The sequence below is a fragment of the Corella eumyota genome, chromosome 4 (assembly GCF_963082875.1).
Source record: "Corella eumyota chromosome 4, kaCorEumy4.1, whole genome shotgun sequence".
Classification (NCBI taxonomy): domain Eukaryota; kingdom Metazoa; phylum Chordata; class Ascidiacea; order Phlebobranchia; family Corellidae; genus Corella; species Corella eumyota.
In genome coordinates this window covers 14,128,232-14,140,586 of record NC_137493.1, presented here as the reverse complement: position 1 = coordinate 14,140,586, position 12,355 = coordinate 14,128,232, and the positions used below count along the sequence as shown (strand labels likewise).

At 30.0% G+C, this 12,355-nt stretch overlaps 2 protein-coding genes across 2 annotated transcripts; both read left to right on the top strand.

Moving 5' to 3' along the window:
- The first annotated feature begins 3,446 nt into the window (after nucleotides 1-3,446).
- On the top strand, nucleotides 3,447-4,964 carry LOC145750659 (uncharacterized). Its single transcript, XM_082566736.1, has 4 exons — nucleotides 3,447-3,705; nucleotides 3,852-4,028; nucleotides 4,210-4,446; nucleotides 4,763-4,964. The coding sequence occupies exons 1-4, from the start codon at nucleotides 3,657-3,659 to the stop codon at nucleotides 4,843-4,845; spliced, it is 546 nt and encodes a 181-aa protein (XP_082422862.1). The 5' UTR covers nucleotides 3,447-3,656; the 3' UTR covers nucleotides 4,846-4,964.
- A 963-nt stretch (nucleotides 4,965-5,927) lies between these two features.
- On the top strand, nucleotides 5,928-12,280 carry LOC145750901 (uncharacterized). Its single transcript, XM_082566972.1, has 13 exons — nucleotides 5,928-6,119; nucleotides 6,724-6,892; nucleotides 7,308-7,486; nucleotides 7,815-7,980; nucleotides 8,272-8,317; nucleotides 8,577-8,751; nucleotides 9,530-9,690; nucleotides 9,928-10,039; nucleotides 10,314-10,384; nucleotides 10,979-11,195; nucleotides 11,431-11,553; nucleotides 11,895-11,997; nucleotides 12,126-12,280. The coding sequence occupies exons 1-13, from the start codon at nucleotides 5,928-5,930 to the stop codon at nucleotides 12,278-12,280; spliced, it is 1,869 nt and encodes a 622-aa protein (XP_082423098.1).
- Nucleotides 12,281-12,355: the final 75 nt, after the last annotated feature.

The window sequence follows — 12,355 nt, the reverse complement described above, 5'->3', positions numbered from 1 at the left end:
TTGTACATAATTATTGGCAGCAAAAAGTTACGTCATCCATTCGACAGAATTTTTTACATAATTTTTGTTTTAATTATAATTAAAAAATTGTGTAAAGACTAAATTTTTTTTTTTTTGTAAAATTGATTATTTTTTGTAAATTGATAAATAAAATCGTTGTAAAAGTTCTGCTTAAATAGAGACCAAAATCAAATATACATTTTTTTCCATATCCCCTTAAGGGGATGTTTTTTTTGATATTTTTATGGGTTAAGGGTGAGCGTTTGGGACGTGTTTGAGCTATACGTGAACGCCGGGCTCAAGGGCAAATGGTGTGGCGTTGGCGCGGCTCGAACCCGAAACCTTTTGGCTCGTAGTCCGACGCCATGACCGGTTTGATACACGACCGAACAAAATCGAATGTACTAATCATTTTTGTAAGAATTTGTTACCAAGGGCGCCATCCAACGACCTAGATTTTTTTCTAAAAATTTGCAGACTTTGTACTGTGCGAGAACGTATTAGTTTGATTGACGTTTTAAGCATTTCAACGAATACAAATGAACTATGTCGACGAATGCGAAAAATTTTGTTGTCCCAAGATTAGAGATTAGATAACAGTTTAAATTTCAACAGGTATTTGTCGATAAACTAATAAAATAACAGTTGGTTGTCGAATTAACAAGCCGCTAAGCCATAATCTCTACTTAAAGTCAATCATGGAGACTGATAATGGAATTTTTTAAACAGTTTTACATATTTTGTTGTCCTTCTGAACTTTTGGTACAAGTGTTTTCGAGTACAAATTAGGAATGGATTTCACGAGTCAAAATTTCAACATGTAACACAACAAGGGTATAAAGTGGTTCTGATGATTTCATTTTCACGACATTTTTATACAATCTGTTTACCGAGCTTTTAAGTTATCCATTATTTTGCACTTCAAAAATTTCTGGTATGTCTAATGTACACATATGGGCGTCAGTTTACAACAATTCTAACATGATTGCTAGAAAGCGTATACCCGCGTTCTGTCGCAAGGTCATCATAGTTTACAGTATTGAAAAGCTATTGCTTACTTGTAAATACAGAAGTCTCGGTTTTGTTTAAATATTGCCGTTATGTCAAAATAGAAACCGGTTTTGAAATATTTGATCAAAATCAAAATGGCTTCCATTTTAGGAAATGTAACTTTCTGACCTTGGCGAAACACCGATCCTTAAATTTTAATTAAAAATCGACATTACTCTTGCCATTTCAAATAAAATGTTACAATTATATGATTAAGACCAAGCCCATATTTTAATAATTAGTCATAAATTTTGTTTATAAATTATGATATTATCATTAACATTTATGGTTTATATTGAGTAATCTTACATAACGAAACCAAATCTGCAAAAGGTCGAAATTTTAATTAAATATTCCAAATTTGGAAGTAATGACATTACTTTAAAACTATTAAAATATTAAAATTTGCGATTTTTGGTGTTAAACTGCAGACTTTAATTATATTTAAAATAATATATACTTTAAATACTGTCAATAAAATTTACCAATTATCGTATGTTAAAAAAAAAAACAAAAACAAAACCGGTATATTCTATTAATAATAACGCAGTGTTTATACAGTAAGAGATCACTATTTTAGATAAATCATTTGCGATGTTAAATCTTTAAACTCTATGTTACAGCATGACACTAAAAACAATCTCAAAATAAAATATAAAAATAAACGTTCGGCAGATTACGTTTAAGTATCTTGCTTAACCAGAATGGTAAAATGGCAACGTTACTGTTGCAAGGGCAAAATGTTTACAAAAAATATAAAGATTTACCAAGAATTTTATTTTCTCTTAAAAAAATAAAAGTTGGCAAAAAAAATTTAAAATTATTTTTAATAAATTATACGCAAACATTTTTAGTCTATCATAATTTTTTTTTTGATATTTTAAATTTATTATCGCAAACCAAAATACTTTAATAAAAAAATACCAGAATTTTTTATCTTAATCTTGTAAAAATGACATTAAAATAAATTTTTGGGTATTTTTTTAACCGGTACAAAAATACCAAAATTGCACGCTAAAATGTTAGAAATTTAAAACTATTTTTTAATGACGAAAAGTTAAATGCCAAAGATGCCCACTATGTGTTTAATGTATATATACCTAAATAACCCAGCGAGAAAACGGATTCCTTGACGCAATGTTAAGTTCTTTACGTAGAACTACAGCGATTATGAAATATTTTTGCGCAGCGTTTGACGTAAAAGTAAATTTTTATTTTAAATAGCGTTATTAAACTGTCGTAAAAAAATAGAAAAAAAATTTTAATGGCGATATTTTTAAAAATATGTTTTTTTCGTTAGGCTATTTAAAAAAAAACGTTTACAATTTTTGTTTACAACTTAAACAAAAATCGTTTATACTTAGACTAAAATGGATTTATTTTGAGCAAAAACAATTTATTCATCTCATGAAATAACTTCATTATTTTCTTGACCTTGCGATCATATTGTCAAATTTAAAAATAAATTATAATCCGATTTTTTTTCAATTTACATTTGAGTCATCGCGGTTTGTTAAAACTACATCATCACCATGACGAATAGAACACGAAAGAATGCGGTTTATGACGTCACAAAACATGGGTTTCAACCCAGAACTTGTCTAACAAACCCCCTGAACTTGAAAAAAGTTGACACGATTTTTCTTGGATTTTTCTTTTTGTTATATTTAAAAAATACCGTATTAGTGATTGTACGACACGAAGAACATGAAACTGTTAGCTTTGGGCGTATGGTATGTTCGCTTACTGATTAACATTACGTCATTGAATAAATTCTTGACGTCATATCAATGAAATTACACGAAAAATGACAGGTTTGAGCTATGGCCTTTATTCTTTGATGTCTATTTGCTTTTTGCGAACGAGTTTTAATTATCAATAAGGGAATTTCTCCCAAGATTACAAAACGTTACGCAACCGAAAGTCGTTCAAAAACTGTTGAAACCTATTGAGTTGGGAATTTTGCCGATAATGAAAAGACAACAATACTAGGAATAGGGCTCCAGGAATAGCCGATTAAAATACCACGCGTGCCTAGCTGGCAGAAAAGTAGCCTTAAAGTTCAATCGCAACAGAAAGTATCGCGCATTAGTCAAATTGAGTGACAACTCACGTAGTCCAGGTAGTGTTTTTAGCGACATTTAAGGCAAGTGTTTACGATGGACTGTCGTCGAGATATGTAGAATTACGACTAACATCTTAAATGGGTTCCTATATCACTACGGTAGTTAAAATGGTCTACGCGCGAAATTGTTTACGATCCACGGCTTTGGCGTATGCAAAAAATGTGTGTCTCATAAAAGCTGTGATTAATAATTGAGTCTGCACATTGTTTTTGGCGCGTTGCTAAAACGTTATCGACAACATTGTCTGGACAGAAGTCACTGTTAACATTCTGTTTTAGGCGAGGAAAAAAATTAGGTTTTAATAACGTTTCTCGTAACTTTTTATGCACTTTTAACAGCCGTGATTAAACACGGGGCTTAGCGGTCAAATTTTACCGAGACGGAATTGCCTTTTTCCCGTGCGGCACCACTATAAATACCCCGCAATTTTATATTTCGGACAACATTCGAACAACGGGAAATAACATACGAAGAATAAAAATGACTTATCAAATTCTTATTATTTTAACAATAGTCGCTTCAGCGTTAGGTAAGAGTTTAATTACATTATTTTTGTTAATTTATATTTTGTAATTTTAAATTAAATTTAAAAATGAAATACGTTAATTAAAAAAAATTATATTTTTATTTTTTAAAAATTTTTTTTTTTAATATTTACTCACGTTACTTTTTTAGCTGATTGCCCAAAATTACAAAAAACAAAACATTCTCGAAAAACCTGCGAGACTAGCGAAGATGGATTTAAAACTTGTACATTTACGTGTCCTGAATGGACCGATATGATTGGTTCATCCATTGCCACGTGCTCACCAGAAACCAATATGTGGAGTCACCCCGCACCTATATGTGCACGTAAGTCTAAAATTAAAAAACATACTTAAAAAAAATTTTTTTTTTTAAAATATTAAAAAAAGTTAAATTTTTTTTCTTGATTTAAAGTTTTGCGTTAAATTTAAAAATAATTTTTTTTGAAGTATCTTAATATGGCACAAGTTATTTTTTTTAAATTTTAATCTTATATTTTTATTTTTAGCTAACTATTCGAAATGTGGCAAGGGAAAAAAAGCTAAAATCCGATGCCCAAAAATGACAAAAACCGACGCACTAAGAGTTGAAGAGCAGGACTTTAAATTAACAGCGAACGAAAGGGAAATTATTCACTCGTTTACACAGGAATATAGATCCTTACGAAGTATGCGAGGTGGCATTGTTGTCACAAATAAAATGTGCAGCAAACGAATTTGTCCGATTAACTGCTGGACAGTTAAAAGTAAGTGACCACAATTTTTTAATTACAGTAATCCAGGTATAAAAAGGTTTATCTATTAAGTACAAAAGCCTGGGCTTTAAATACCTTAAGTTTAGAATTTTGCTGACTTAATGGCATTTACAAATTGAATCGTTTTCAAGAGATTTAAATTACAATATTTGATTTGTTGTAAAAAACTAAAATACCTACACTTGTTGTTTTAAGAAAAAAAATGTTAAAAATTTTTGTCGAAGTATTTTTTAAATATTGAAAATTTAAGTTTAAAAAAATAATACTAAATCAAGCATTTTTTAACCCAAAACTATTTTAATTTTAGATACAATTGTAGCAAATATCTGCCGATATTGTAGAGTGAAAAAAATTATAAAATGCAAGAGCAGCGGAAGTTTTTTCGGCTAGAAACGCCATCTCTCTTTTTCATTTAAATTTAAATTTATACTATTTTTTATATTACGCTATTTATATATTTATGACACAAACTGCATTGTTGTTTTTTTTAAAATAAAATTGCCTAAAATGTATAATTTATGTGTTTAATATAAAACCAGTTGTCAAAACATCAAAAATTAGTTATTAAGGTATAGTGGTCGGACTACGAGTCGAAGAGTTCCGGGTTCGAGCCGCACCAATGCCACACTATTTGCCTTTGAGGCAGACATTAACAAATAACTAAAAACAGATTAAAACTGCACACCCTGTTTAAAGAAAAATTACAAATATCACTTTAAGGTAATATGAAAAAAATTGGTATTAAAGTGTACCTTAAAAGAATATAGCAATTTAATTTAAGGCAATAATATTTTACGAAAATCAAAACATTCGTTATACAAAAACTTTGGAGTAGTAGCTCAGTCGTTAGATAATTAGTGACGCCATAAGCAACGTGACAGTCAAAAATTTCGGATGTCGGATTTTAAAGAGTGTATGAAATTTTGGCAAAAACTTTCGATCAAAATTATAATTATTTACAAACAATTTTGTAAGAACCACTTTTATTTACCTGCAAATAGTTCGTAAATTTTAAGCAAAAATTTTTCGTATTTAATGCGCAAACATATTGATATTAAAGACTTAATAAGCCTGTTATATTACACGCAAAGTATTGAAACGGAAGCAATTGTGAAATCATTCCCTTTGTTATTACATATATCTGATCAAAAATTATTTAATATTCGGGTATAAATGCTTATCAAAACAACTCTATTTATGTTCCAGGGTTTTAATTTAGTTTTCTTATGTATATTATATTAAAGGCTAAAACATTTAAAGTAATTGTATAGGTTTTCTGAAAGTATTTTTTTTATAATTAACCTTTAAAGAAGCAGCATACTTTTATAAATTTAAGGCCTTGGCAGCTAAATAGAGCTAAGTTTTAACTTTGTATACTTCATCGTAAGGTAAGGGATTATTATAGGAAATTTCAGTTACAAATTTGGTGGCGTGATTTTTAGAAAATCTGCAACGACAATTTTGTTTGAAAAATGTCTTTGCCGTTGTGCCTACCAGGTAGTATGCCAGTCGACCTCACCTTTGCCCCTGGAAGAGCGTTTCCAATTCAACCAAACCAGAACTGCTTGATACAATTTGGGTACAACCCCATGTTCATGCATGCTGTTGGATTACTTTTGCGATTAAGTATGCAAGTAATGACATTGCCATCAATTCATGTAGACGTAAGTTAAAGAATACTTTTATATATGATGGTAAGCTAAGTAATATTGCTGACTGCACGAAGAGATTTTAGTAGATGCTAGTTTTGATTGCAGTTAAAAAAAAAACTTTTTAAGTCAGATTAATTCAACCCAAATACTACAAATTTTAACAAACTCGTTTTAACATACTGCTAAATATATTTTTTGAAAGATGTTAGATCAAATTTGTAAAAAAAATACATAGGAGGGTTGACCGGAGAATACCCTACAAGGCAAAGTATATTAAGTTATTCTTTAAAGATGTGTTGGAGTTGGATTAGTGTTTTCTAACATGTAGTTTCTAAATTGTTCATCAGTTTTTTTAAGGGTAGTTGTTTGAGTTCAATATGTTAGTTATATTTTTTTCTTAAAAAGTGGATTTTTTTTCGGTTTTCTGTTTGAGAAAAATTAGTCCAATAGATTTAAATGTCGCCTGATCATTAACATGACTACCCGTAACTTTTAAACTATTTCTTCTCAGTCTATTTATAGGTAGTCATGACACTTAAGCTGTTAGCCTACGCCTCTTTGTTAAAACATTTGCTGTATTATAAGACCTACTAATTACTTTATAACCCTTAAATAGGTATATCTTGGAAACTCCGGTTCTAGTGGCGGGCCTTTGATTTCAAGCTGGACTTTAGGACAAGACATGAATCATATTAACTGCATTGCAACCACTTCCAACTTCAGCGTAGAACTTTTCGTAGACTCAACTATATTTAGTGAAACGCCTGAATTTGTTTTGGACGTCGGTAAGTTAACCAAAGCAAAAACTGCGAAGTGTTGGTTTACTTTAAAACGCTGTTTGATTCAGCTAAAGCCTCTTCAAGTATTTACCAAAGGGAGTTATGTGCAAGTATTTCATTTTTGCTTACAATGTTAGACACAATACTTTAAACACAATTTTAGCCTACAACTATAGATTTTATTTGCTAAAAAGTATGAAGGATGCGCTTTGTCTATTGGAGTTATATAATTAACGTTTAAAATAATTAATTAAGTGACCGAATAAAACACTAGTCGCTCAAGGTCCTGTAATAGGTGCAAGAGCGGTTAATATACTAAATAGTTCATATCTTTATAACAATCTTTTGATATGTTTAAAACAAGATTACTAAATTTTGCTATAATAGCTTGAACATAAGTAATGATCTTTTATACTTTTAGGACCTATTAGTAATTATTCGACTGAAAACGTCATCTTTAGCGAAGTATCACAAAATCCATACACCCTCACTGTACCAAGGGCTATTGAAGTTAGCAGTTACTTAGAGAGATTAATAATAGCATGTCCTGATTGTGTAATTGAGTTTACACCCAAGACTGATGAATTTAATATTGTAAAGGTAAATTTTTTTTCAAAAAAACCCAAATGGCACAAAAAAATGCTGGTCCTAATCTGGTTCAAACTCAAAATATTGCGCACCACAATCAAAAAGTTTTAAGTTTTTTTTTACAGTTTTATTAATTTTTTCAGCCTGTTTTTTTAATTACCATTAGTTTAAACAACTTTTATAAAAAAAACATTTGCGAAATATTTAATTGTTAGTTTTAAATGTGATTTTAACCCATTTAGCAGTTTATTACTTAAAAAATGCTAATATGGTCGCAATTCCTAAAATATTAAAACCATTATTTACAGAGTTTAAAAAGTGTATGTTCATTGCTTGACAGATTTTTGACGGGCCCAACCTGAACTCGCCAGAATTGGCGCAATTTGGAGATGGCACTACGGCACCTAGCGGAAGAATTATATCAACTGGAAACTTAATGTTCATACAAGTGGCAAATTTTGGCAGTTTAGCAGCGAGTGATACAGTTATTGCGGGAAATATTACTGGTAGGTCTGTTTTATATTTACAACCATTGCAAGCACAGCTAAAACCGCTGTGCCATTTTTTACCTTTAGAACATAAAGTTTAAGGTTTGGCACAGTTTCTGCTAAGCATATTTAAATAACAACAGGCATTTCAACAAACAACCAGTACTATCAGTTATGTATACCATGGTTAATTAGTAGACTAAACTCGAACTATAAGCTAATATAATAAAATTATTTTTTAGGCTGCAAATTGTTTTTAAGTAAGCGAACTTAAAAAAATCAGTTTTGCATTTGTTTTTATATTTTTAGAAATTGTTGACGAGATAGTTTGTTCGTCTGGGGAAGTGCGAGCCTAGTAAGTTTGGAGATTTTATTAATATTTTCTGACGAAATTAAAATTTAATAAAAATTTCTGAGTTACAAGAATATTTAAAATAAAAACTATTCTTGAAAGGACACTACAACTTAACCGCATAGGGGTATCGAATCTGCGATCTCAAGGTGTTTTTGGACTAACTTAACCCACTGTAACCTATGTATATAAAACCTTATGCATCCCTAAAAAATAGGTTGTAACTTTTGCTTCAACCAACTCGAACATATTATTTTTTAAGCTTAACTGAAGAATTACTTACCCAAATGGAAGTACAACCGAACGACGATACTGTTGCCTCTGATGTAGAAGTCGAAGATAATTCGGCTGTTGAAACAATGTGTAGACCTGTAACACAAAACAGTTTTCTTCATTATTATAGGTTTAACATAACGGACTGTGGAGCCACTTCAGTTGTGAGTAAATAAAAAGTTATTTTGGGTATTTTGTTTTGCATTCGTAGCTGATGTGTTTTTTTCTTCTTAATTATCATTAAAAGGCATCAGTTAAGATGTGTTGACTGTACATGATGGTATCGACAAAATCAAGATAATCGCTACAAAATATTTTAAAATCGAAACAAGTTTGATTAGATCAAAATACAATATAAAAATTATCTGTGCGATTTTGTAAAAATTTCGTGAAAGTCAAAAAAAATTTAATACATGAGATCAATAATAATTTACAGTCCACAAAAAAATTAAAACCGTAAAAGTAAAAAGATCCCTAACTATAAAAGTAAACAAAAGCATGAGATTAATAGATAATATAAAGTAAAGGTTAGAGTAACAAAATATATTTCATTAAACGGCAACGTTATTAAACAGCATTTGTAAAGGACCGTAAAGTTAACAAGTGTGTTTGAAAACCACAACTTTTTTTCTGTATATATTTTTATCCTCGATGTGGGAAAGTCAAATGCGCGACTTAAACATAGAGTAACATAAGTTATTCCGACCCAGTCTCGAGCTGCCTGTGGCAGTTTATAGAGACTTTATTTTATAGAGTCCGGTAATTATGCTGCTGATTAAGGGAGTTCATACCGTTTATAGCGCCTTACTCAAGAGCGCTACAGCATAAGATCAGTTGGGGTTGAACCCACGACCTCATGTGTGGTGTAACAAGTGTTCTTACCACTACACCACGCTGCCTGTATAACTGGTTTCACAAATGTAATAACATCTTTATTTTTAGAAAAACGAAACTCACGAAACGTTCACATACTTGTTTTGGAAGATCTCGAATCATCAAGTGAGCAATATTCTTCAAAGATTTACCGAATCTTGCTTAACTCTGTCTTGCACATTCGAAATCGAACAAAACGTTACATCTGATTATGTTGCACCAGACCTTGGGTAAAAACATTAATTTAAATATTTTTATTTTAAATATAAAACTTAATCGAAGTTGTATAACTTTAAAAAAGATTGCCTAACAAGATTAGTGTTTGACAATAACAACAACAAGATTTTATTGCAGTTTTATAGGTTTTTAGCAAATTGTAGATTTATATCAAATAGCATTTTGTAAATCATTTTTTGAATATCATAAATATGTACTTGCTTTTAATTTTTTATTATTTTTTTGCTCAGAAAAGTCGACCTTTTGATAGAAGCACAAGACGCGAATTACGAATTCAATTACAAGTTTTATTACAACGACTCTTTTTCTGTCTCAATCCCAGCTAGCGACTACAACGTCAGCGTACCTGATTTTGTGTATTTTACTCTTAATATCACAAACAATTTAAATATAGAGGTAAAACAACATATTTATGATAAGTCATATCTTAGTTAAGTTTACCCAAAATGTGAATGTTCGTGTTATTTAAATTGGTTTGTGTTTTATAATTTGTATCATATTAGATTTTTTGCTGCATGGCACACTAATAAGATTTTATTTACACTTGACTTTATTATAAAGGTCCTAATACTATGGAAATTGTGAATATATTTTGTTAATATAGCACCTTGTTTAGGCTTGTATTTGTTGGGCAACCCCTGATGCAGTTCTTACCAACCCAGTTCAATATATGATATTGGATGACAGGTAAAAAGCTGATACAGTAACATTAACTATTATCAAATTTTGTTAAGTTTTTTTGATTCATGCTTTTATTATGTATAAATCACAGCTTTTGTTAAATTAACTTATTTACAAATGGTTTCCTTTTTTTATAATTATTTAGCATATAGTTATCTACACACCCTATTAAAACAATTTGAAAATGTTCACCTTAGTATAATGTGCAAAGAAATATTAAACATTTATATTCGATATAACTGATAGACTTCCTAATAACTAACAATACGGATAACAATACAAAGAATCTATATCACACTAGACCTAGCATCCGCCTTGTAACATGCATATATCTTAGTCATAAAATCAGCTTATATATCTACACATTACTTAAAACATAATAAACTGTCAAAACTAAGACTGTGACTACAATATTTGATGATAACTAGGCTAAGGAGCACAACATTTGTTATTTAGAGAAGTACTAACAATAGTCATGTCAGTCACGCCCAAAAAATAAACCTAACCATAAAGGCAACTTAAGACTAGGTCAAGTAACAAAAGTTAGTTTATTAAACCTGTCATTTTTTAAAAAACTAAAACATATTTGTTTTACCTTAGCTGTCCAACTGGAGAGACTTTCGATGGCGAGCCAGCAACTCGGTTATATGCAAATGGAAACACAAGCACAGTACAGGTTGGTTTTAGATCGTTCAGGTGGAATAGATTGGTGAAAAGACACGAATTTATCAACGGAACTGGACCTCCAAGTCCGATCTATATTCATTGCTCGGTTAGAATTTGCGATAATGCTGCTGAAGCTTTGTTTTGTGACGAGGTAAAATTTTATTTTTATTTCTTTATGTAAAAATTTGGGATTTAAAATTTCTAAGATAAAGATTTAATAGAGTATTTTCTGTTCTACTGTTTACATTATTGTAGTTGGACTAGCAAAATCACCATATTAAGATTTTGAATAAATTCAATATAAACTTAAATAAAACATATTTCAACAACTATTGAAAAATTTTGTTTCAATGTTTAAAAAAAATATTTGAACTCTTTACTTTAAGGTTGAATGTGTGAACGGAAGATCTGGAAGATCCGTTGATGGACGGAGTACACAAATCTTCTCATCCGAAGGAATTTTCATCAATTCTTATTCAGAGCAAAGAAGAATGGATGCCTGCGAAATTGTATGTTTTCAGATTTTTTAAGATTTAGAATTATTTTTTATTAAAAAATAAGATAACAAAAACCAAAATATATAAACAATTATGTTACAAAATTCAAATAATTCTTAAAACTTTCAAAACTACATTAGTAACAAAAAAATTTATAAACCATTAGTACTGTAGACCGCGAAAGTGTGTTACAACTTTAGGTTTTGGGCGAAAGGTTTCGGGTTTAAGCCTTACTGAAGCCACACTGTTATCCCTTTAGCTAGGCGTTTACAGATAACTTTAACACTACCTCCCAGCATACTCTTTTATGATATTCACAGAACCTAAGTTTTTTTAAACGATTTGTTTTTTAGAACAACGGGGGCTGCTCGGAGGGTTGTTTTACTGATAATTACAACGATCCAATATGTTACTGTTTTGGTGGAAGAGTAGTAAACCCGGACGGCACTTGCTCAGGTAAAAAAGATATTTTTAAAATACTTTACCAAAAAAAATAAATAAACAAATAAACCAAGGTTAAAAAGTTATAAAAAAACTGTTAAAAAAACTAATTTTTAAAATACCCAATAGTTTTTTTTTTTCAGATTTCCAAGACCGCGTTTTGAACCAAAAAGAAGAACAAACTATTACAAAATACCTGTTGTTTGATTTGATCATAATTGTTATAGTTTTCATTGCAATTACTTTTATGATTATTTCTTATTTAAAGGGTCGGCGAAATGATTTTACAAAAATCTAAATTAAATTTAAAAAATTTTCTAAAAATATTTAAAAGTTATTTCTTTTTTACGAACAAAAAAGTTTTATTATAAAA